The sequence below is a fragment of the Nicotiana tabacum genome, chromosome 9 (genome assembly GCF_000715075.1).
Source record: "Nicotiana tabacum cultivar K326 chromosome 9, ASM71507v2, whole genome shotgun sequence".
Taxonomy (NCBI): domain Eukaryota; kingdom Viridiplantae; phylum Streptophyta; class Magnoliopsida; order Solanales; family Solanaceae; genus Nicotiana; species Nicotiana tabacum.
In genome coordinates this window covers 37327930-37354296 of record NC_134088.1, presented here as the reverse complement: position 1 = coordinate 37354296, position 26367 = coordinate 37327930, and the positions used below count along the sequence as shown (strand labels likewise).

General features: G+C 38.1%; 2 protein-coding genes across 13 annotated transcripts in view; one reads left to right on the top strand and one right to left on the bottom strand.

Moving 5' to 3' along the window:
- Positions 1–693: 693 nt before the first annotated feature.
- Positions 694–3616, bottom strand: LOC142163851 (uncharacterized). Its single transcript, XM_075220996.1, has 4 exons — positions 3546–3616; positions 2604–3369; positions 1924–2333; positions 694–1501 (listed from the first exon to the last, which is right to left on the bottom strand). Exons 1-4 carry the CDS (start codon positions 3614–3616, stop codon positions 694–696), a joined length of 2055 nt encoding a protein of 684 aa, XP_075077097.1.
- Positions 3617–12635: 9019 nt separating this feature from the next.
- The window catches only part of LOC107827172 (DNA ligase 4), a 39284-nt gene continuing 25552 nt past the window's right edge, over positions 12636–26367 (top strand). For 7 of the 12 annotated variants that reach the window (XR_012694849.1, XR_012694850.1, XR_012694851.1 and 4 more), the window contains exons 1-9: positions 12670–13147; positions 15368–15459; positions 20722–20807; positions 20901–21037; positions 24082–24156; positions 24295–24386; positions 25322–25393; positions 26081–26160; positions 26319–26356. Coding sequence is in view for 9 of the 12 variants with exons in the window: in XM_075221620.1 (XP_075077721.1) it covers positions 12773–13147; positions 15368–15459; positions 20722–20807; positions 20901–21037; positions 24082–24156; positions 24295–24386; positions 25322–25393; positions 26081–26160; positions 26319–26356 (1047 nt within the window). In the remaining 3 variants the exon portion in view is untranslated. Of the gene's footprint in view, positions 13148–15367; positions 15460–20721; positions 20808–20900; positions 21038–24081; positions 24157–24294; positions 24387–25321; positions 25394–26080; positions 26161–26318; positions 26361–26367 lie in introns of all 12 variants that reach the window. The other 5 variants (XM_075221622.1, XM_075221619.1, XM_075221624.1 and 2 more) reach the window with 2 other exon arrangements.

Below are 26367 nucleotides of genomic sequence, written 5' to 3'. Positions count from 1 at the left end.
CTGGTTTGAACACCTGAGTCAAGAGGGATGATTATGTTGTCAAGAGGATGTGAGCTTTTGTGCTTCCAATTTGGTACCTGAATCTCATTTGTAGAGGAGCCAGGTATATCTGACTAAGGTTCTTGGCCGCTTCTTACTTCAGCAAGTGGAGTACCATGGACTGCATCAACAACTCTATTTTCAACTTCAGTTGTTATGATCGTGGGACCAGGTTCCTCTCCACTGAATGGAGATGTATTTGTATCATCTTTTCTGGATTCCTTGACATGACTCATCATGTCTGCCTTTCCATTTGCCATGTCAATAACTTCACCTGGAACAGATAAAGGTTCTCCATCTTGGTCAACACATTTGTCCTTCTTACTGGAGAGGTGAGATTCATCAAAGATCACATGTATACTCTCTTCAACACATTGAGTCCTTTCGTTGTATACTTTGTAAGCTTTTCTTTGGGATGAGTATCCCAGAAAGATTCCTTCATCACTTTTGGCATCGAATTTTCCAAGAGCTTCCTTTCCATTGTTGAGGACAAAACATATACACCCAAAAGTCCTTAGATGTGTCAGCTTGGGCTTCCTTCCATTCAGCAGTTCATATGGAGTCTTGTTCAGAAGGGACTTGATCATGCACCTGTTCACCAAGTAGCAAGCAGTATTGACAGCTTCTGCCCAGAAATTCTTTGTGATCCCACTGTCAATCAACATTGTCCTTGCCATTGTCTTCAAGAGTTCTATTCTTCCTCTCCACAACACCATTTTGTTGAAGTGTTCTTGGAGCTGAAAAATTATGAGTGATACCATTTTCAGTACAGAACTTATCAAATTTGGCATTGTCAGACTTTGTCCCATGATCAGACTTGATGCAAGCTACATTATTACCCATCTTCACTTGAATCCTTTTGACGAATACAACAAACACTTTAAAGGTTTCATCCTTGGTTCTGAGAAACAGAGTCCAGGTGAATCTAGAGTAATCGTCAATTATAACAAAGATATATTTCTTTCCTCCCATGCTTGCCACCCTCATGGGTCCACATAGATCCATGTGAAGAAGATCAAGTGTCCTTGAGGTACTGACTTCCTTTTTTGGCTTGAATGAGGATATGACTTGCTTGCCTTTTATACATGCATCACACACTTTGTGATCCTTGAAACTTGACTTGGGCAGACTATGAACCAGGTCTTTCCTGACCAATTTGTTCAGCAACGTGAAGCTTGCATGACCCAGCCTCCTATGCCATAATTCAGCATCATCATCAACAACACTTAGACAGCTGAGATCACCATTCTGCAGAGACTCAAAATCAGCAACATAGATATTTTTGTATCTTTTTGCTACTAGCACCACCTCACCAGTCACTAGGTTTGTGACTGTACATATTTTTGACACAAATTCCACCTTGTTTCCCTTGTCACAGATCTGGGAAACACTTAGCAAGTTGTACTTCAACTCGTTCACGTAGTACACATTTTCGATTGAGTGTGAGAGAGACTTCCCAATACTTCCAACTCCCAGAATGTATCCTTTCTTGCCATTTCCAAAGGATACACTCCCTCCTTGCAGGGCTTTTAGTGAAAGAAAATCATTTGTACTTCCAGTCATATGCTTTGAGCAGCTGCTATCCATGTACTATTGTAGGCTGCTCCTTTTCATTGTTCCCTGCACAAGAAAATCAGGAGGTAGACTTAGGAACCTAAATGAGTTTGGGTCCCTTGTAATGAGGAAAGGGGTGAATGAGGGATCTTCTGGTCCAAGAAGGAATCATGCATTTTATATATGAGGGACCAGGTTCTCTTCCAGAAGTTACTTTTTCATCGAAAACTTTGTTTCTGTTGTGACTGAAATCTAGCCTTATAGTTTTCTTTAAAGTGCCCAGTGTTGCCACAGTGAGTGCAAAGCCAATTATCAGGTACAATAACGTACTTGCTATGAGGGTTGTAGGGAATCTTTTCCCTTTGGAATCCAATCCCCTGCCTGTTTCCCCCATTGTTGGTGTACATGGCAGTGATAGCATCAGAGGACCAGGTCCACTTGAGTGATTTTTCAAGGTCACTCTTCACTCTTCCTAGTTCTTCATGAAGTTGTTTGTTTCTCTCAAGCTCAGCACACAAACTGGACTTCACTGAATTTAACTCACTTTCAAGCTTAATATGTGCCTCACTTGCAACTTCCTTTCCCTTTTGAGAATTTTCAGGCCTACTCTCCATTTCAAGTTCCCTAATTATTTCCTTCAAGTCCACTACCACCTCTAATAGGTCATCTCTCTCATGTTCTATATTTGCAATTTTTTCATCTAAGGCATCCTTCTCTTTCTTCAGTTTCTCAATTGTTTCCTTTAAATCAACAACAACGATTACTAAGTCATCTCTGGTTTGTTATGCTTCTCCTAACTCCACAGTTAGAGCAACTTTATCATTTATAAGACTATGATAAGCATCAATTAACACATTTTCCAAAGACATGAGTTTTTTAGGAGAATAAGATTTTAGATTTCTCTGAACATCCAGAAAATTTACCTCATCATCGTCGCCATCTTCATCATCATCAGACTGAGTCATCAAGGCAAAGATTGAGTCATACTCAGTTGCTTCACTTTCCACTACCATCATTGAACTATCACCATGATCATTTTCTTTTTTAGATTCGCTGGAGGAGTCTCCCCATGCAGGAAGAGCTTGCTTTATAACATTGCCAGTGACATTCTTTCTCTTGAAGCATTTATCAGGAACCGAGTTCCTCTTGGTTGCTTTATCAAGGTTGTTTTTGTACTGATCTTGATTTAGGAGAGGGCACTCCTTGATGAAGTGTCCGGGCTTGCCACATTTATGATAGAGGTCATAATGTTTTGGCTTACTAGAACTTCCCCTTTTTGGAATGCCTCCATTCCTGCGAACCATCTTCTGGAATCTTCTTGTCAAGTAAGCCATATCACCGTCCTCACCACTTGAATCATTGTTGTCTGTCTTGAGGACCAGGTTATTCTCTCTATTGGGTTCTCTTCTTTCATTGTCCTTCTTCTTCTTCATTTCATATGTTTTTAGATTGCCAACAAGTTCATCTATGGTCAGGGTCTGCAAGTCCTTCGCCTCTGTAATGGCGTTCACTTTGCTTTCCCAAGAACTGGGCAGTACACTAAGGATTTTCCTTGAAAGCTTGTTTCTTGGAATAGTTTCACCAAGAGAGTGAAGCTCATTAATGATGGAGGTGAAGCGAGTACGCATATCTTGGATGGATTCATCATCTTTCATCCTGAAGAGCTCGTATTCAGTTGTGAGAAAGTCGATCTTGGATTGCTTAACCTGTGTTGTTCTTTCGTGAGCTGTCTGAAGAGCCTCCCAGATTTCTTTTGCTGATTGGCATGCCGATATCCTGTTATATTCATCAGGACCAATACACCTTTAAATCATGCACCGAGAAATCCTCCTTTAAAGTCATTCACAGCCTCGACACATAAATAAGCACCCTATTATTACACCAATATTGTGCGATAACAACGCATGAACATCATAGCAATCTGTGCATAGCCTCAAAACCATAGGAAATACAGATACTGAGCAGAATGATAGAACACCATTCCACAAGGCGACGATGATAGCCTGCCCGAATCTCCAGCCATGATGAAGTCGTGCATCCTAGTCTTCCACCATCCATAGTATTGGCCATTGAACCTTGGTGGCCTGTAGGTAGACTAACCTTCTTCAAAGTTTGGTGGAGCAGACATGAAGATCCTTTCTAGGTGTTAGCCTGATAGAAAGAACCTACTCTGATACCAATAGATAGAATTTAAGGGACCACCGAACTATATAGAGAACCAGGTTCTCTATAAGGTCCCACAGAAACCACGCACATTGCAGTAAGTAAATGACAGGAGGAATTTTACGTGGAAAATTTCCAGCTCAACGGGATTAAAAACCACGACCTACCCTTGTAGGATTTAAACTTCACTACTGAGCAACTTTCGGATTACAACCTATGTAATCTAGGAATTAACCTCTTAATCCCTCACTAACTTGTAACACTCTATTACAAGCCACTTTGTAATAAATTTATTACAAAGACTTTACAACTCGACTAACTCTAGCCAAGACATAAACACAAGGGTTTATGATTTACAAAGGGTTTCCTATGCAATGCTTCTAGACAAGCTAAGTAGGAATTAAAATTGAGAGCTTTAACAAAGTTACAACTCAACTAAGGACATACAATCACTTGATGTAGGAACTGGTCCGTAGCCATGTTATTCTTTGCTCTTGATGCACTTGAGAATTGTTCACTGAAGACTTAATCACCGATGGAGTGCTTGAGTAAATTCTCTAAGTGTTCAAGTGATTTGTTTTACCTTTCTTCATGTTAGTCATGCATTTGTGACATCACTAGGATGATGTAAGCAAAGTAGATAAAAGACACTCCCCATAAAGTTGACTGCTGCTCTGTTTCTGCAATGTAGCGTGTGCAGGCAACAACTTTACAACTGGGGCAGTTGACTTGCGCAGTTTCCTCGGGAAATGGTAGCAATCTATTCCCTCTATTATTCTTTTGACTCTGAAGAGTAGAACCATATCCCAAGCTGGAACCTTTTGATCTTAAGGTCTTGAGAATATGTAACAGGTTCCTTATCTGGTTCTTGACAGTAAGTTTGTTAGATCATCAAAACGTAAAACAAAAGTACTTATAACTTATCAAGTTTTCACACCCCTCTTCATTTCAAGACAACTCCTCTTTGCCATACTCAAGCTTCCTCAGTGCAGTAGCTTCCATCTCAAATAAAATCGATAGACCTAGTCGTTTCCCACCACGATTCCCAAATCGCTCTAAAAGTTTCTCAAGGCATGTGGCTATCCTACCACAGAATTCATATGCTACTCTGCCGCTCCCACTTCGATTAAACCATCTCCTTTAAGAAACTCCTCGACCTCTGCTTTTCATACTTGTTCTGCTAGCAATTCAACCATTGCGAGACACCTCTCACCATGTCCTTCCTCATCCTTCGCTACCCAAATGTTTCATCAAATCAAAATCCATCTCTGTAGCACCTGGACTAATAAATTGCTACCAACTCTAAGCCTCCTCGAAGATCATCTCTCTCGAGCCATCGGCATTCGAAACACCGATTCGATTCTGAAACCGCTACACACCGCCATCTCTGACAACCGCTTCTTAGACACTATTTCACCACACCCTGCCCCGAAGACAAATCAAAGAAGTCCATAACACCGGCGAACCTTAATGCGTTCAAACAAGGACGACGACACCGCATCATAATGAAAATTCCACCACGCTCGAAAATCTCAAGTCTTGTTACTCCATCAACCAAAGTATGAACATCCATAGTCCGATTGCCTTTCCTCTGCTGGAATTAAATGTTGAACCTCTAAATCGTGCACTGAGAAATCCTCCTTTCAAGTCATTCACTGCCTCGACACATAAATAAGCACCCTACCATTACACCAATATTGTGCGATAACAACGCATGAACATCACTGCAATCTATGCATAGCCTCAAAACCATAGGAAATATAGATACTGAGCTGAATGATAGAACACCATTCCACAAGGCGATGATGATAGCCTGCCCGAATTTCCAGCCATGATGAAGTCGTGCATCCTAGTCTTCCACCATCCATAGTATTGGCCATTGAACCTTGGTGGCCTGTAGGTAGACTGACCTACTTTAAAGTTTGGTGGAGCAGGCATGAAGATCCTTTGTAGGTGTTAGCCTGATAGAAAGAACCTGCTCTGATACTAATTGATAGAATTTAAGGGTCCACCGAACTATATAGAGAACCAGGTTCTCTATAAGGTCCCACAGAAACCACGCACACTGCAGTAAGTAAATGACAGGAGGAATTTTACGTGGAAAATTTCCAGCTCAACGGGATTAAAAACCACGACCTACCCTTGTAGGATTTCAACTTCACTACTCAGCAACTTTCGGATTACAACCTATGTTATCTAGGAATTAACCTCTTAATCCCTCACTAACTTGTAACACTCTATTACAAGCCACTTTGTAATAACTTTATTACAAAGACTTTACAACTCGACTAACTCTAGCCAAGACACAAACACAAGGGTTTATGATTTACAAAGGGTTTCCTACGCAATGCTTCTAGACAAGCTAAGTAGGAATTACAATTGAGAGCTTTAACAAAGTTACAACTCAACTAAGTACATACAATCACTTGATGTAGGAACTGGTCCATAGCCGTGTTGTTCTTTGTTCTTGATGCACTTGAGAATTGTTCACTGAAGACTTAATCACCGATGGAGTGCTTGAGTAAATTCTCTAAGTGTTCAAGTGAATTGTTTTACCTTTCTTGATGTTAGTCATGCATTTGTGACATCACTAAGATGATGTAAGCAAAGTAGGTAAAAGACACTCCCCATAAAGTTGACTGCTGCACTGTTTCTGCAATGTAGCATGTGCAGGCAACAACTTTACAACTGGGGCAGTTGACTTGCGCAGTTTCCTCGGGAAATGGTAGCTATATGTTCCCTCTGTTGTTCTTTTGACTCTGAAGAGTAGAACCATATCCCAAGCAAGAACCTTTTGATCTTAAGGTCTTGAGAATATGTAACAGGTTCCTTATCTGGTTCTTGACAGTAAGTTTGTTAGATCATCAAAACTTAAAACAAAAGTACTTATAACTTATCAAGTTTTCACACCCCTCTTCATTTCAAGCCAACTCCTCTTTGCCATACTCAAGCTTCCTCAGTGCAGTAGCTTCCATCTCAAATAAAATCGATAGACCTAGTCGTTTCCCACCACAATTCCCAAATCGCTCTAAACGTTTCTCAAGGCATGTGGCTATCCTACCACAGAATCCATATGCTACTATGCCGCTCCCACTTCGGTTAAACCATCTCCTTTAAGCAACTCCTCGACCTCTGCTTTTCATACTTGTTCTGCTAGCAATTCAACCATTGCGAGACACCTCTCACCATGTCCTTCCTCATCCTTCGCTACCCAAATGTTTCATCAAATCAAAATCCATCTCTGTAGCACCTGGACTAATAAATTGCTACCAACTCTAAGCCTCCTCGAAGATCATCTCTCTCGAGCCATCGGCATTCGAAACACCGATTCGATTCTGAAACCGCTACACACCGCCATCTCTGACAACCGCTTCTTAGACACTATTTCACCACACCCTGCCCCGAAGACAAATCAAAGAAGTCCATAACACCGGCGAACCTTAATGCGTTCAAACAAGGACGACGACACCGCATCAAAATGAAAATTCCACCACGCTCGAAAATCTCAAGTCTTGTTACTCCATCAACCAAAGTATGAACATCCATAGTCCGATTGCCTTTCCTCTGCTGGAATTAAATGCTGAACCTCTAAATCGTGCACTGAGAAATCCTCCTTTCAAGTCATTCACTGCCTCGACACATAAATAAGCACCCTACCATTACACCAATATTGTGCGATAACAACGCATGAACATCATAGCAATCTGTGCATAGCCTCAAAACCATAGAAAATACAGATACTGAGCTGAATGATAGAACACCGTTCCACAAGGCGACGATGATTGCCTGCCCGAATTTCCAGCCATGATGAAGTCGTGCATCCTAGTCTTCCACCATCCATAGTATTGGCCATTGAACCTTGGTGGCCTGTAGGTAGACTGACCTTCTTTAAAGTTTGGTGGAGCAGGCATGAAGATCCTTTCTAGGTGTTAGCCTGATAGAAAAAACCTGCTCTGATACCAATTGATAGAATTTAAGGGTCCACCGAACTATATAGAGAACCAGGTTCTCTATAAGGTCCCACAGAAACCACGCACACTGCAGTAAGTAAATGACAGGAGGAATTTTACGTGGAAAATTTCCAGCTCAACGGGATTAAAAACCGTGACCTACCCTTGTAGGATTTCAACTTCACTACTGAGCAACTTTCGGATTACAACCTATGTAATCTAGGAATTAACCTCTTAATCCCTCACTAACTTGTAACACTCTATTACAAGCCACTTTGTAATAACTTTATTACAAAGACTTTACAACTCGACTAACTCTAGCCAAGACACAAACACAAGGGTTTATGATTTACAAAGGGTTTCCTACGCAATGCTTCTAGACAAGCTAAGTAGGAATTACAATTGAGAGCTTTAACAAAGTTACAACTCAACTAAGGACATACAATCACTTGATGTAGGAACTGGTCCGTAGCCGTGTTGTTCTTTGTTCTTGATGCACTTGAGAATTGTTCACTGAAGACTTAATCACCGATGGAGTGCTTGAGTAAATTCTCTAAGTGTTCAAGTGATTTGTTTTACCTTTCTTGATGTTAGTCATACATTTGTGACATCACTAAGATGATGTAAGAAAAGTAGGTAAAAGACACTCCCCATAAAGTTGACTGCTGCACTGTTTCTGCAATGTAGCGTGTGCACGCAACAACTTTACAACTGGGGCAGTTGACTTGCGCAGTTTCCTCGGGAAATGGTAGCTATTTGTTCCCTCTGTTGTTCTTTTGACTCTGAAGAGTAGAACCATATCCCAAGCTAGAACCTTTTGATCTTAAGGTCTTGAGAATATGTAACAGGTTCCTTATCTAGTTCTTGACAGTAAGTTTGTTAGATCATCAAAACTTAAAACAAAAGTACTTATAACTTATCAAGTTTTCACATCCCTCTTCATTTCAAGCCAACTCCTCTTTGCCATACTCAAGCTTCCTCAGTGCAGTAGCTTCCATCTCAAATAAAATCGATAGACCTAGTCGTTTCCCACCACGATTCCCAAATCGCTCTAAAAGTTTCTCAAGGCATGTGGCTATCCTACCACAGAATTCATATGCTACTATGCCGCTCCCACTTCGGTTAAACCATCTCCTTTAAGCAACTCCTCGACCTTTGCTTTTCATACTTGTTCTGCTAGCAATTCAACCATTGCGAGACACCTCTCACCATGTCCTTCCTCATCCTTCGCTACCCAAATGTTTCATCAAATCAAAATTCATCTCTGTAGCACCTGGACTAATAAATTGCTACCAACTCTAAGCCTCCTCGAAGATCATATCTCTCGAGCCATCGGCATTCGAAACACCGATTCGATTCTGAAACCGCTACACACCGCCATCTCTGAGAACCGCTTCTTAGACACTATTTCACCACACCCTGCCCCGAAGACAAATCAAAGAGGTCCATAACACCGGCGAACCCTAATGCGTTCAAACAAGGACGACGACACCGTATCACAATGAAAATTCTACCACGCTCGAAAATCTCAAGTCTTGTTACTCCATCAACCAAAGTATGAACATCCATAGTCCGATTGCCTTTCCTTTGCTGGAATTAAATGCTGAACCTCTAAATCGTGCACTGAGAAATCCTCCTTTCAAGTCATTCACTGCCTCGACACATAAATAAGCACCCTACCATTACACCAATATTGTGCGATAACAACGCATGAACATCATAGCAATCTGTGCATAGCCTCAAAACCATAGAAAATACAGATACTGAGCTGAATGATAGAACACCATTCCGCAAGGCGACGATGATAGCCTGCCCGAATACGCAGGAAAAAAACATCTTGCACGTACGTCTGCAGTACCACTACAATTTCTCGATGCCCAATTGATAACAAGCGATTCATGTCGCATAAGATTGAATAGGAAGGGAATAAAAGCATAAGCCTCAAAGGAATCAAGTCGCACGATTAGGAATCAAGAGGGGAAGTGCTCCTAACAGACTTGTAGCCTCTCGAAGATAAGTACAAACGTCTCTGTACCGATCCGCAAGACTCTACTAGACTTTCTCATGACTCGTGAGACCCAAGTGAACCTAACGCTCTGATACCAAGCTGTCACGACCCAAAATCCACTATAAGTCGTGATGGCGCCTAACGCTGCCGTCAGGCAAGCCAACAATGATTGATCAACTTAATTACTCATTTTTATTACTTGAAATCATAATTCTCATTAATTAAATAGTATAAAATGAAAATTTTCAGGGTGAAATGATAATGATTACGTGAACTACCATACTAAACATCCAGTAGGAACCCTCAAAATCCGGTGTCACAAGTGCATGAGTATCAACTAGGAAATATAATAAAATACAATATTTGTCTGGAATACAAGTTAGACATGAGAATATAAATAACGCTGATGGAGACTCTGTATGATGCGGATCGTAATATAGAATGCAGCTCACCGTAAAATCCCCAAAATAGCTGCGTCTTCGCGCCCATAAGACCACCAGATATATATGTACCTGCACAATAAATGCAGCAAGTGCAGCATGAGTACGTAAATCAACGCGTACCCAGTAAGTATCTAGCCTAACCCCGAAGAAGTAGTGACGAGGGATCGACATCGACACCTACTAGTGGTCCAATAAATCAAATACAGTAGGAAGTAAACAAATGTGAGGCAGAGTAAACAAACGAAACAAACAAGTATAAATACGTGGTACAATCTTCCTCTCAACAATAAACTCAAGCTCTCATTTAGCAGTTACCTCTTCAAGCGGAGTATATGTATATAATGGACCTCACCAGATAGTCCGTCATAGTTCTAATCAGGACAACTTACAGATACACTGGCTTTTTGTCAAATATTACGCACGATTCCATAAGAGTATTTTATAGGAATGCCGAGGCGTACTGTCCAATCCCATTATAATGTGTGCATTGCCGAGGCTCAAACGACATGAACCATAGATACATCTATTATATTGCCGAGGCAAACGGCCCGCTCTCATGAGAGTGTGATACATAATCCTGTCGAGGCGAATGACCCGATGCAACCATAATGTGCGCATTGCTGAGGGTCGAATGGCACGAACCATAGATGTATCTATTATACTGCCGAGGTGAACGACCTGATCCTATTAGAATAAGAAGCTTTAACGGGTCCTTGACCCCATTCACGAATAAACGTGAGAGTTATGAACTTTAAGAAAGCTTTTCGATGAAAACGCACAACGCGGGAGAAATTCGTAAAGGGAGCATAATTATTCCGCGGCTAAATCAAGTAGCTGATCACATCTCTACAATAGCGAGTCTATCACCCTATCCAAGTCTAGTCTGAAGTCATAACGCGAAATAAAGTAATTTAAACGAGCAAAGATAACTCAAATAGTATAATTATAGCATGGCGTGAACCTAAATCTACCCGGACATAATCAGGAATTCTAGCATACACACGGACACTTGTCACCTCGTACGTGTGTAGCTCCCACAACATGTAGCACATAAGAATATAACACATACGTGGTAATTTCCCCCTCACAATGTTAGATAGGAGATTTATCTCGCTCCAGAGTTTCATAACCGGCTCCAACGTCTCTCTAACACCTCGAACCGATGGCCATCATTCCAAAACTAGTCAAACAATGTTCAAACCAATCAAAATATACTCTAATACCCGTAATTAATCAATTTAAACAAATTCCCAACTCCGCTCAAAAAGTCGATAAAGTCAACCCTCGGGCCCACATGCCCGGATTCCGAAATTGTTTGAAGATAAACTTTACCCATAACACTACGAACTCAAATATATGATTTATTCCCAATTCTATGTCCAATTTCGTAGTAAAAATCCAAAAATACAAAATTCTAGGTTTTTCTCTTAAAATCCCACAATTTCCATAAATATTCATGTTTTAATCCACATATAAACCATATATTTAACTCACGAGGTATATAATTCACTTACCTAAAGTTTGATGATGAAAATGGCACTCCAAAATCGCCCTAAAGTCGGCTCCCATGGAAGGAATGAGGTGAAAATGAGCCAAATTCCTTATAGATTGCAAGATATAAGCTTCCAACGTCAGCCTGTGCAGTAGAAATTTCTTCTTCGCGAACGCGATTAACATACCCATTTCTCCCATTTTTCTCTTCGTGAACGCGACCCTTTCCTTGCGAACACGAAGAAGGGCGCACCAGACCTTAGAAAACAACAACTCAACATGGCGAAAAGACCCGTAGACCCTCCGAAACACTCCCGAGGCCCCCGGGACCCCGTCCAATCACACCAACAAGTCCCAATACATGACACAAACCTGCTCGAGGCCTCAAATCACACCAAACAACATCAAAACTACGAATCGATGATCAAAATCTTTCTTTAAACTTTCAAACTTCGACGAACACGTCTGATTCATACTTAAACATTCCGGAATAACGCCAAACTTTACGCACAAGTCATAAATCACGATACGAACCTATTCAAAGGCTCGGAACCCCAAACGGACATCGATAACACCAAAGTACACCTCAAACCAAACTTAGAAAATTCTAAAACTTTCAAAATGCCAACTTTTCATAATAAGTGCCGAAATGCTCTCGGGTGACCCGATACTCAACCCGAACATACGCCCAAGTCCGAAATCATCATACGAACCTATTGGAACATTCAAATCTCGATTCCGAGGTCGTTTACTCAAAATCAAACCATAGTCAACTCTTCCAACTTAAAACTTCCGAATTTAGAATTTTTTATCCGAATCAACTCCAAACTTCCCGAAATTCAATTCCGACAATGCGTACAAGTCGTAATATATGAAGTGAAGCTATTCAAGGTCTCAAAACGCTGAACGACACGCTGAAAATCAAAATGACCAATTGGGTGTTACAGTTTACTTTGTTAAAGGTAGGGATGTATTTAGATGAAAAATATAAGGAGCATAAATGTAAACTATTTAGCAAAGTATAAGGTAAATTCGGACCGTTTCCCTAAATTAATTCCCAGCAAATTTCTCGAGTACGCTTCAATTCGAACGGTTCGAAATTGGCACCCAAACCCCCCAAGAAAATGGCGACTTCCGCCGTAGATGGTGGTGGTAGTAGTATTGGCGGAGAAGACATAAAGTTCAGCGTAATGGTTAGCCTATTCCAGTGGATACAGAAGAGCAAATCATCAGCGCAGAAGCGGTCCAAGTTCCGGAAGTTTCTAGACGCCTTCTGCAGGAAGCCTCAGGACAATTTCGCTGCTATGCGGCTCATTCTTCCTGGTCTCGACCGAGAGCGTGGCTCTTATGGACTCAAAGAGCACGTGCTTGCCACGTGCCTCATTGATGCCCTTGCCATGTCCCGTGACTCCGATGATGCCCGGCGTCTCCTCAACTGGCGTAAAGGCGGCCCCAAAACTGGCTCCAATGCCGGAAACTTCTCTCTTGTCGCCGCCGAGGTAAATTCTTCTTCGCTATTTGGAGGTAAACTTACAGATTGATTCTTGATGGTTTTAAATGCAGGCTTGCACTAATTTTGTAGTAGCGCTAGAAAAGGTTTTACTCTTTAAGTACTCGAGTGTAAAATGATCAAAGCTGTCCTTTCATTCATTGCACGTGACCCAAAACTACCTTGGTCACTCAGCCTCACACACTTGACTCTTATATTCCTATAAACATAACAGATTTTCCCTGTTTTTATTTCTCTGCATTTATTTTTGCTGCTAGTTCAGTCATCACATTCCCTTCTTGTTAGAGATTGACCTTGTCCTTAAGATCTTTGCTGGTCTTGAAACTCAAGGAACTGCTGTTTGATGTAGCTCCAATCTTCCCAAATTGTTTATTTTTGGAGCTAAATTTTCCCAACAAATCAGCTCCTTTATAGCTAGACCATTATTTTCCATAACCATTTATATCCTTAAAATGATCTAGTGTTGAATGAGAACCTGACCTTCTGGACGGGAGGTGGTAGTTGATACTGAGGGCTCACATCAGAGGTCTAATATGTTTGATAGCTGTGTTGTTATTGTTTTTGTTTATTATTGTAGTCATAACATTATTACTGCAGTGATAATACAACATTATTATGTTTTCCCCTGAGTTTGTCATGTTGTTGATGTTTCTGGTTAACCTTTTCTCTTCTTAAGAAAACTGGAAGATGTAATATACGCATAGATAACTACTCCCTCCGTTACAATTTATGTAAACCTGTTTGACTGGGAACGTAGTTTAAGAAAAAAATGAAGACTTTTGGAATTTGTGGTCCTAAACAAGTCAGAATATTTGTATGGCTATAATTCTTTTGAAACTTGTGGTGTTAAACATGCTAGAGTATTTGTGTGGTTATAAAAGTTTCTCATTATGGGTAGAATTGGAATTTTAAGTTAAATTGTTTCCAAATTTAGAAATGGATCATTTTTTTTGGAACGGACCAAAAGGAAATAGGTTCATATAAACTGGAACAGAGGAAGTAACATTTATAATTGCCACTTGTGAATAGGTCCTCAAGCGCAAACATGGAATGACCTCTGCCGGGCTAGCAAATAAGGAACTAAGACCCCATTATTTTTATTAAGATTAAGACAATTGAATCTGAATACACATTTGAATATTTAGATGTTTATTATTATTTAGACGTCTGAATCTAAATACAAATTTGAATATTAAGATGTTATATTAAAGTCTGAATATTAAACAATTAAGACTGCATCTGAATGTCTGAAGTTTGTCTTTCTTGAAAATTAATAAATGTAAAATTCAAATAAAATTCTAATTAATCTAATTATATATCAACTAAATATTACAAAAATTAAAATTTATATGGTGGTCAGTGGCGATGGTGGTTATGAGTAGTAGCTAGTGGTGATGGTAGCTGACAGTAGTGGTTGGTGGTGGTAGTTGGTGAGGGCAATTGATAATTATGGTAGATGATGGTGATAGATAATTGGTGACGAATAATAGCGGTGATTGATGGTGGTTGTGATATTGATGGTTGGTTGTGATGATTATAAACGGTGGCGATTGGTGGGGGTAGTGATTATGGTTGAGATTGGTGGTGGTAGTTGATAGTGATGGGCGACAATAGCGGTGAGTAGCGGTGTAAATGGATAGAATAGTGGTGAAATGCCTTATTTGCAAAACTTCGAACCAATAGCATCTTAATAATATTAAGACTTTGTTATAGGTGTTAATCATTAAAATTTATTTAGATGCACTAAGTAGTTGCAAGAGGAAAAAACATATGCACTTAATGATTGAGATCTGAATGATTAAAATTTCGACCTAAAAAACAAACACTTAATGACTGAATGATTAAGTGCAAACAAATGAGGCCTAAATGACTTCTGAAGCATCCTAGTAATACTCAAGAACAATAACAGGAAACAGACACTAATTAACACATTATAAGCACTTACATTTTCATGAGTTTTTTTATTGTTATTACGACTTCTTTTTGTAAGATCCATTAGCAACCGTGTTGTTATTGTTATTTTTTTTATCGAAATTATTGTTGCACTTGTTATTACATTATCACTATGGTGATAATACAACTTTATTATTTTTTCCCCTCAGATCGTTATGTTGCAAATGTTCTTGGTTTACTTTTTCTTCTTCAGAATACTAAAAGTTGTAACATATATATGGATAAGTAGCTACATTAAAATGCCACTTGTGAATAGGTCCTCCAGCGCAGACAGGGAATGGCCTCTGCTGGGCTAACAATTAAGGAACTAAATGAATTCCTTGATCACTTGGCGTCCAGTGAAAACAGGTGATGAAGTTTCCATATTTGTTTATATCTTTATCATTGTGATTTCCATAGTTATAGACTACCAGTTTCTGTATATCTTTGTCCTCCTGATTTCTGTAGTTATACATTAAGAAGCTGTCTTTACATCAAATATATTCTTCCCTGAGGAATGTATGGTTTTAACTAGCAGTTTTAGTATGAATCTTTGGCCTCAAAATAGGTAGTTATGTCTAATCCTAGTTGAGCTATGGTAGAAGTTCTTCAAATTTATCGGATTTGCTTCCTAACATGAACCTAAGTATGTCCTTAAAAAAAAAGAATTGATCTACTACTTGGATTTGACCACGGTTGTCATAGTGATAAGAAGATAACTGAGGTGTTATTAGAAGTTAGAACTTAGAAGGGATGTCTATATTATGTCCTTATCTTTTGCAACCCAATTTTAAGGTCTCTTAATGTAAATTATGCGTTCTTATGTCAATTTCTTTTGTCGGGGGAGGGGAAAATGGGAGGAGGAGCTGTAGATATTGCTCTGATAACATTCTGCTTTTGCTGTACTGCTTGTTGTATTTATCTTTCATTGTCTTTGAAAATTGCTACCGGAAATTTTTGCTCTCTGATTGTTACAATTTGATGCTACTCTTTCCCCCTTTACTGGAAATTGTTGCTCCCTGATTGTTACTATCTGATGCTACTTTTTCTCCTCTTTTTCCTTATCGTCTTTTGTCTCCCTCGTCTTTCTTTCTCCCCCTATTTCTTGAGCCGAGGGTCTATCGGAAATAGTCTCTCTACCTCTCCAGGTAGGGGTAAGGTCTGCGTACACACTACCCTCCCCAGACCCCACTTGTGGGATTATACTGGGTATGTTGTTGTTGTTGTATTTATCTTACAAGTTGCTATTTCTTTGTAGTACCATCTGGTTACATCTCACCCATGTTATTGTTGCAAGTGTCCATATTCTTCTTGTTTTCCTTTAATTGGATTTGGATGTCCCGCTAGCCTTTTGGTGTACGAAAGCAAAAGAAAATGATACTTTTAAATCTGAATATTAACCTTAATATATAGTATAGTGATAAATGGATTGCATAATACCATTGCTTCTGTTTTCACTTCTCATTTTGTTTCTATTCTATTATGTTGTGCAGCAAAATCAGAGTAAACTTTAGGATCTTTTAGTTGACAGATGGCAATTAGGTAGTATTTTACTATTTTTAGTAGTGAGATACTATGCTTTTTTTGTTGATAAATAGTAGCGAGATACTATACTAATGGGCTGATTATATTCTCGGTGAAGGAATTGTTGGATATTTATCTTTTTTTCTTGTCGGTAAAGTTGTTGGATATCTTATCTTAGGTTTGGCTCATTGGACTCAAGGTGGGACTGGGGTATGGTCTTGTTTTTCTTTAGATGATAAGTCAATATAGAACTGGGTAAAATGGAGTGACAAAAGAAAAAGAACGGTAAGAGCAATCTCTGTCCCAGAAGTAAAGGGACTCTAATAAAATATTGAGGTTGCTTTGGTGGGATTTTACATTCCCACTTAGCACCAAGTTGTTTGTGTGGGGGGGGGGGTAAACAAGTCCTAGGCCATAATTTTAAAATGGGGGCAGTCCTCAGGATTCAAATTTCAGAACAAGATTTTCAGGATAGTTCTTCGCACAAGAAGTTGCTAGGCTAAAGTTTCTGAAAACTACACGCACTTTTAATGAGAGAGTGATCTATAGACCGCTAAAAGCCAGCAGTCATGTATTTCTTATTTTCAGTTTTATTATTATTATTTTACTCTTATGATTTTTGTTTTATCATAACTGGCAAGTGCTGAAGATCGAGAATTTTTCGCAAATTATCTTTAAACTTAAAGAGGTAAAACACAACTTTCCTGAAACCGCTCTCTGTTACTTGACATATAGGTTGTTGCAACATCTTATACGTGAATTACAGCATGTGTTTTTGAGTAACAGTGCAAGATAAGATATGCTGGGGTTTGGTAGGTTTGGTTATCATAGATTTTTGTATATATTGTAGAGGAACTTCCTCCCTGGCAGATTTACCAATAAAACTTCATTTTACGTATATGAGAAGAAATACTTTTACCTTTTTCAAAAAAAAAAAAAACCGGTATGAAAAGAAATAAAAAGGCAAGAAGCTGCAAGTTAAGTAGTAACAAAGAAAAATATTCCTGCCATTGTTATTTATGTAAGGTATATAGTTTGACTCGCCACAGAGTTTAAGAAAGAAAGAAGACTTTTGAAACATGTGGTTTTAAAACATGCTATAACATTTGTGTAGCTATAAGATTTTTGAAACTTGTGATGCTATACATGCCATAACATTTGTGTGGCTATAAAAACTTCTTAGTAAAGATAAACTGGAAAGTTTAAGGTTAAATTGTTTCAAATATAGAAATATGTCATTTTTCTTGGAATGTTTTCAAATATAGAAATGTCATTTTTCTTGGAATGGACTAATAAGGAAATAGCGACACAAACTGGAATAGAGGGAGTAGCATCTTTTTTATAAGTCAGCAAAGAGAGATTACGAGACAGACAATTCTTGAAGCATGGAAGTTAGGAAATCCACAGCTGCATATCTTGACTATCATGTACTTGTACTATACATTGGACTTGTGGCTATAGTGATTTTGGAGGGTTTGGTATGGTTTCAGGGGTAGGGTTTTGTGGGAGGGAGTTTTCGGGAACAAGTGTAGCGCAGAAATGGATTGCATGCAGGTTGCACTCAGTGGGATGTAAAGGTTTTGTTTAATTTGGTAATTATCGATTAGAGGACTTAAATTAGCTTGCTTTAGACTAATAGAAGGTCTGATTTGTGTGTAAACTGAAGGTAAGGATAGTGCAGTCAGTGATGCTGTTTAGTTTTTGACTAATTTGATAATTTTAAGAATAAAAATTAACTTGTAGTCAAACTGAAGGTTAAACACTAAGATGATACATATTGCTCACTGATGAAATTAAAGCACAATAGGTCTTGGTTAAGAGACTTGTAAGTCATCCAATTGTTGCTTGTAGCTAATCAGTGGTGTTAAGTCTACTCCATATCAATGGTCTCTTAAATTGCTTAAACTTGAGAATCATGCAACTACTTTAGACGGCCTCAATTCCAAACTAGTTGTGGTCAATTGTATAGTTATATTAATCCTTTGATCCAATCTACTGTGTTTAGGACTTTAGGTCCATTTCATTTCGATACTAGATTATCTTTTAAGGAAATTAAGGTTTCTCTCAATCAAAAAGGGGACAACAACAACAACAACAAACCCAGTGAAATCCCATACATGGGGTCTGGGGAGGGTAATGTGTACGCAGACGTTACCCCTACCTTATGAAGGAAAAGAGACTGTTTCCAATAGATCCTCGGCTCAAGAACAATGAAAAGGACACAATAAACAAACAATAACAATGGCAAGGAAATAAGATAACGAAAACAAATAGCACAACATGTAATAGCAAAGATTTAGGAATACGAAGCTATAAGAGAAGTGCAAAAACTACCAGCAATAATGCCACATCGTCTAACAACAAGGAACTCGGAATAGGAGAATACAAGGCTAGTACTAATACTACTAGTACGACTAGAAGAGACTCTCGACTACCTGTCAACCCATAACCCTAATTCTCGACCTCCACACCTTCCTATCGAGGGTCATGTCCTCGGTAAGCTGAAGTAGTGCCATGTCCTGCCTAATCACCTCTCCCCAGTACTTCCCAGGCCTCCCTCTACCTCTTCTCTGATCCGCCATGTTCAACTTCTCACATCTTCTCACCGGGGCATCGGTGTCTCTCCTCTTCACATGTCCGAACCATTTCAGCCTCGATTCCCTCAACTTGTCTTCCACAGAGTCAATCAAAAAGGGGAAAAAATGGAAATTAGGGTTTCTCTAAATATCACACTTATCTCTACACAAACATAAAAGTGAATAACTAGAAAAAACGACCCCTGTCAAGCAGCAAACCTAATGTAACTACAATTAAGCCTCGATGCCAACTCTTGTTTTTTGTTTTTTTTGGTTTAGTTCGGTGGTTATGCATTTACTTTGACATTTTGAATTATTTAACGTTCATGTTTTTTAATCTTCTAATATTTTGTGTCTTTTCAATTTATTTGTCATGTGGCATGGCAAGCTCCGCCAAAGCAAAATTGCCATGCTTTGAGACTTGTCTTAGATTCATCCATATTGACCAATAGTCTTTACCATCAATCATGGCACATCGGTTGAATTATTGATCAACATTCTTTTTCAATAATAGCCAGTTCTCAAACAGGCTGATCTTGTCAACTGCATAGGCCAACTTGTTGTATGGAAGAGCGTGAAACTCGGTCTTGTGATCTGAAGTAGAAATGCAAAAATTGTAGACATAGAGATGAAGAGTTGAAATTCATTTTTATCTCTAGCTTTCAAGTTTCTAATATTGTCAAAGCGATTGCTTTTTTATACCAATATTTTAGTTATAGGAATGCATATTACCAAATTGTTGATGCATCTTATCCTTTTATGAACAAATGAGGAAGAAGCAGATTTTGTAAAGGCATCATGCTCCGGCATATCAAAAACTTAGACATGTTGTATTCTTGTTTTTGATAGGTAAACTTAGACTTGTTGTATTGTTAAACCTTAGGGGGTCATTTGGTTTGAGTGATAAGAGATTATTGTTCCGGGATTAAATTCGGGATTAGTTATCCCACGTTTGGTAGGATTTTCAATTCCAGGGTTAACAATCTCGGGATTAGTTATACCAAAATTGTGGCATTATTTTTATCCCACATTGAGGGTGGGTGGGTTAACAGTCCGGGGATCATTAATCCTGGGATAAGAGAATAAAATGGCACATTTGCCCTTCTCCAAAGTTTTTTTCCAAATTAATTTTAAGAAAGGCAAGGTTAAAATAGAAAATAAAAGTTTATCCCAATCTCTCTAGTTTAAACCTAACACAAGTTTTATTTATACCCCGTATATCTCATTTTTAGTCCAATGAACCAAACATCTACCAATAAAAGTATATCCACTAAATAATCCCCTCATTATTAATCCCGGGATAATTTGTTTTCCAACCAAACAACCCCTAGATCTGTTGCATTGTTAACTTTAAAAGCTAGATCTCCTGCAGGAAGCCTGTGAAATGCATACTTAAGTTATAGACTTTGGTTGCTTCTTTGGAGTTTATTTTGGAAAGAACTTGATCAGATACTTTGTTGCTCCAGTATTCACTATTCACTTAGCTTGTTATATTATGCTTCATGAAGGTGTATTTCTATTGTTTTAACAGAGCAGAGAAGACTTCAATTCTGTCTGATCTCATCAGGAAAACAAATGCGCAAGAAATGAAATGGATTATAATGATAATTCTGAAAGGTGTGGTGATTTTTTGTCAATGCTTAAACTGTAGGATCTCCTTTCACGCCCAATGATGCCAATTTTCCATTGACTTACGTCTTCATCTTTCAGATCTTAAGTTGGGAATTAGTGAAAAGAGCATCTTCCATGAATTCCATCCTGATGCAGAGGACTTATTCAATGTCACATGCGATTTAAAACTAGTTTGTGAAAAGTTAAGGGACAGAAGTCAACGGCATAAACGCCAGGTTTGCTTCAAGTTCTCATATTGAACCTTATGACATACTTCTTTTCCTGACTCAGTACTTTTGTTGGATATGTTATTCCGCCAGATTTTTTTAAAAGATAAATTTAACTGTAAAATTTCTTTTTTTTTTTTTTCACTTTAGTGACTAAGTGTATATTCCTGACCTATAGTTTGGTAGATATTTGTTCACCGCTTGCAGTTGGTAAAGATCCTAAAGTCACTTCTTGTCCTAGAGATGAGCAAATGTGTTATTTCCTCAACTAGAGTGCTTATGTTAATGGTCAGGTCCTACTAAATTCGTCTCTCATTGCCTTCCGTGGTTGAGCAATCTACTCTTTTATCAAAGCTTGATTTAGAAAGTCACTGATAAATGATTGGGCGTTTTGGGAAGAAAGGATAAGATGACAAGTTTTGTGAAGTGTTGGAAGCAATGGCTGAAGCAGTGATTAATTGATTTTCCTATGCTACATATTTAGATTTAGATTTCATCAGCAACTTTACTCTTGGTTGAAGGACTTTGAATTCTGAAGTAGGTGATTTTTATATGCCTCCATTTCAATTTATGTGACACACTTTCCTTATTATTTCTTTCCGAAAAGAATGACATATTTCTATACTTGGAAACAATTTAACTTTAAACTTTTCATTTAACCTATTTTACCATAATGAAAAGCTTTTATAGCCACATAGATGCTATGGCCCCACAAAGCTTTTACCCTTCAAACTTGTAAGTACACAAGTTTTAACAATCTTCTTTTTTCTTCTTAAACTCCGTGCCTAGTCAAACTACGTCACATAAATTGAAACAGAGGGAGTATCTTTGTACTTTGTTCAATGTTTAAAATTAAAGAATTTGCAGTCGTGATTGACGTTTTCAAGTGTGTTCCTTTACCTAGTGATGTAGATTGTTTAGGCTTGCATTGACCATTCTTTAGTATATTGAGTTTATTCATGCCTTAAAACAGAGCAATTTGGGAATGAGTTAGCTCTTTCAAATGGGCAAAGAAACTTGCTGCGTTGACCATAAATTAGTGCCCAAATTGTTGCATTATAAGTCATCCGGTTGTTTTAAACTTGCAATTACATGTGCGATGTACCCTAAGTAGTATTGACATGGTCGTGACACTTCTTTGATTTATAAATAAAAAGGATATGATGACAACATCATTTCAAACATGATACAATTTATGAGGGAAAAAAGGAACTAAAACTAAGTGTACACGGTATGTCTAGGACACAATACTATATAGAATACGTATGTCATTAAGTTATTATTGTTATATGAGATTGTGTATATGAAATCTCTTGTATTGCATATGTTGAAGTTATTAGAAGTAGGTATTATTTTTATGAGATGTTCTTACATAAGTGGTTAATGGAAAGTGCAATGGAGTTCGACTATGGGTTGTTCTTTCTTTTTGAAGCTGAAGGGATGGCAGCTCTGCATAGTCTACTGAGTTGAATCATGAATGGATCCACTAATTAGTTTTTTTCAATCAACCATGTTTGTCTGAGACTATAGCAAAGTAAAGAAGTTGCAACAAAGTACGACTGATGAGGCAATTTGTTTCGCTTAAATCACCGGTACATAAATTTAGTAGAAGAAAAAATTTCAGGAAAAAATAGTTTTCTCAGTCTCAAGTAACTTATGCATTTATAGTCAATAGAACCATTAGCAACCCAGTGAAAATATGTGATGTTCCTTAAATAATAATAATTGTAGGCAATTTAGGGTTGGCTAACTCCTAAGCAATCTTCAACATCAATCCTGCTAGGAAATTCCTGAGTGTAGAAATCCAGATAAGGGTTATTTTCTCACAGTGAAGTAACTTGTGCAGTTACAGTAATGAGAAGGGTAAGGTATCCCCTCTCAAGGTCGTGTCCTACCTTTTGGAGATGAAAGAAATGAGAAAAGTCTCAATTTCGGTCCTTTTATAGGCTGAAGATATTGGGAAGTGCTTGTAAGAGAGCCCATTTTTTCACCCACACATAAGAAACAATGAAAGCAGAATTGTCATTTTTCTGCTATCACGTGCAGCCCGGACAGGCCTCCGATGCATGCACATGATTGCCCGGATAGACGGCTTTCAGTAAAATGCCCAAAACTTTTTGTAGGAACATCCAAATATTACGAACCATTTGATGCATTGTAAACTAGACTCCAAGTTCTACAATTTTGCTTCAGAAACTATAGTCAAATTCCTGTTATATCAATAGTTGTGCATCCCTGAAGTTATGCTATGTTTCGCATTTCCTCGATCACTCTTTCAAAACCACTCTAAACTACCTCTACCCTTTGTCAGACATCCTTATCACCTTTCACAAGATTTCAGTGTTCTACACCTTCTCAACATGTCAAACACCTCTTTGCACAACTAAGAGCGAAAATCTTACAGTGTGCAACAGGAAAGGAGTGGGAAGGTAAAGAATTTGTATCATATGCAGGACAGAGTTGTAGAGAAGGCAGTAAAAGAGTGCCAAAGTAGAGAATTAGTATTTTATTGCTGTAAACAAGGTGACATAGAAATAATTGTGACATTTGTATCATTGTTCAAGTCGAAAATGAAAATAATTTCTCAATCAATCAACTATGCTTCAAACCCACAATGACAATATTTAATTTTTATGTTAGCCGTAATTACTTGTGCAAGTTATATTCTTTACTTAATTAAAATTATTATATATATATATATATATATATATATATATATATATATATATATATATATATATATATACAACCATCCTCCTTTGTTCGAACTTGGGACTGACTATGCGAAGCTCCCGTAAGCGGAGTTTGAATGTGACAAGCATATACAAACATATTTCATATCAAGAAACAGTGTTGAAAAGGTCTTTCCGTGCAAGGAACTTATTCCGCAGCTCGTGGCAAAATTACAACAGTTAGTATGATCCTTTTAGTTTTTGAGGTGGTATGTCATTGATAACATCATGATGTTAATATCATTTAAGTTCTCCCGTCTCTAGTTTTGCATTCTTATACATGTCCAGCTGAGTGATTGCACCTGGTGTTGTTTTTCTCAGGACATTGAAGTTGGAAAAGCGGTCCGCCCTCAGCTGGCTCTTAGGGTCAGTAATGCATCTGCTGCGTGGAAAAAGGTTTTCTCAGATTTGCTATTTTATCTCCTTGTTTATCCCCCCGCTCCCCCCTCCCTTTCACACACCAAGTCTTTCTAGCGATGGTAGATTTACTATTAATTAACTTTGTCTCATCTAAAGTAGTTAATATGTCAACAGCTTCATGGGAAGGAAGTAGTTGTTGAGTGCAAATTTGACGGGGATCGTATCCAGATTCATAAAAATAATTCTGACCTAAACTTCTTCTCAAGGTACCATTTTCATAGCTTTATATCTAATTCCTTCCTTTTGTTGCATTTCCTTGGCATTATTTAATCCTTGCTATTTTGGGTCACAGATATTTGCTCAATTTATCTAAATGAGTAAGGGGCATTTTCATATATACCCACTTTTGGGGCCACCATTGAAGTTATACCCGTATTGCACAAAATTTTGCAAAGTTTACCCGCTCGGATCTGAAGTAGTTCAATCTCTTCAATGCAACTTCAGAAATCAAATCTGAAGTTCTTCTATCTTTCAAATGCTACTTCAGAAATTCGAATGTAAAGTAGTTCAATTTCTTCAATGCAACTTCACAAATCAAATATGAAGTTCTTTCTATCTTTCAAATGCAAATTCAGAAATTCAAATCTTAAGTGGTTCAATCTATTGAATACAACTTCAGATTTCGAATCTTAAGTTCTGAAACATAAACTTGTTCTTCGAATTTCAACCATCCAATACACGATTCAATGCCCAAATTTACTCCAAATGAGCTCAAATTTGAAACATAACTTTTAAATATCATAAAGACAAATGTCAAATATCAAATTGTCAAAACAACAACAAATTTAACAAACCCATTTTGCAACTAAGAAGAAGAAGAAGAAGAAACTCTAAGCACAAAGAAGAAGAAAACAACAGTAAAGAAGAAGAGAAAAGTGTATGTATCTGAAGTTATCCAAAAATTGGGTATCAGTTAAACTTTTTTAAAAAGTGGGTACAAATTCAATGGGTGGCGCAAAACTAGGCGCCAGAAGAAAATTTTACAATGAGTAAATGAATTTTTATTGTTGTGTCCTACTGAATTTTAATTTTTGTACTTTCCGAGTAAATCTTGATATGCATACGCTATGGTTCTCATAATGAATTATTATAGACTTATATTGCTTTTCTGAGCGTGATTATTTACTCAATTTTCATGCAGAAACTTTCTTGATCATCAAGAGTATGCTCATGGAATGTTAGATGTTATTACACAGAATATTCTTGTTGACAAGTAAGCGAACAGATATCTCAATCGCAAAACTTCCGTTCTTCTCTCTTTACCCATTGTTTTTCAATGTCACCCTGTGATTTGTTTATTGTTGTTCCATGTCTAGATTTGCTACCAAATCCACCACATGCCTATCAATCGTACCCTAGACTCATATATACTTTGTTTGTCCGTTTATGAACTTGGTTTCAACTCTTGACTGCGAAAATGTTGTGGGGCTTGGTTTTATGATCACGTCATGTCTCTCATTTCCCTGTCGGTCTCTCTCTCTCTAGTGGTCAATTTGGGATGGGATGCAAGGTTGTAGAATGAGAAATTTTGGCGATTGGCCCAGATTGATAATGTAGCGTAAGTTCTGTTTCAGAAGAGAAGAAGAATTAACTTACTTTGTGGAGGAGCTCCGAACAGCCATGAGCAGCATGGTGATAGAAGTCTTTCTTTTAGCTTTTGGACGCTGTACATCCCTAATATCTGGTGTGACATGAAGTGAAATTTTTGGTTTATCTTTTATAGATGGCATCAAGTATCTCTAATAACTTGTTATTTTCTGAAATTAAAAGAATATGCATTGTTATTTTCTGAACTGGGCAGAGCTTGGATAGCTATATCTATTGCCTTTATCTTGCTTGGAATGAAGGGCACTTACCTTTTTGCAACTATGGTTCGCCTTGCCTCTTTTCTTTTGATCAGGTGCATACTTGATGGTGAGATGCTGGTTTGGGATGCATCAATGAACCGCTTTGCAGAGTTTGGTTCCAATCAAGAAATAGGTACTTATGATCTTTGATTGACATTTATTTGAAATCTATTTGTTTTGTCTACAGATGCATTTTCCATTTTTGCTGATGATCTGCTAATCCATTGTGAACCTATCTTTGCGTAATTAATTGCCTGACTTCTCATTGTGAATTTCTTACCTTTGTCATAGCAAAGGCTGCAAGAGAGGGTCTTGATAGTGATAGGCAGGTTTGTCACGA

Excerpts from the sequence above, each read along its gene's own strand:
- LOC142163851 (XM_075220996.1), bottom strand. The coding sequence starts at position 3,616 with ATGGCTGGAGATTCGGGCAGGCTATCATCGTCGCCTTGTGGAATGGTG. Across the intron at positions 3,370-3,545 it reads TATCATTCTGCTCAGTATCT|GATATCGGCATGCCAATCAG; the intron begins GTATTTCCTATG and ends TGAATATAACAG. Across the intron at positions 1,502-1,923 it reads CCCTACAACCCTCATAGCAA|TATTGGGAAGTCTCTCTCAC; the intron begins GTACGTTATTGT and ends GGGAGTTGGAAG.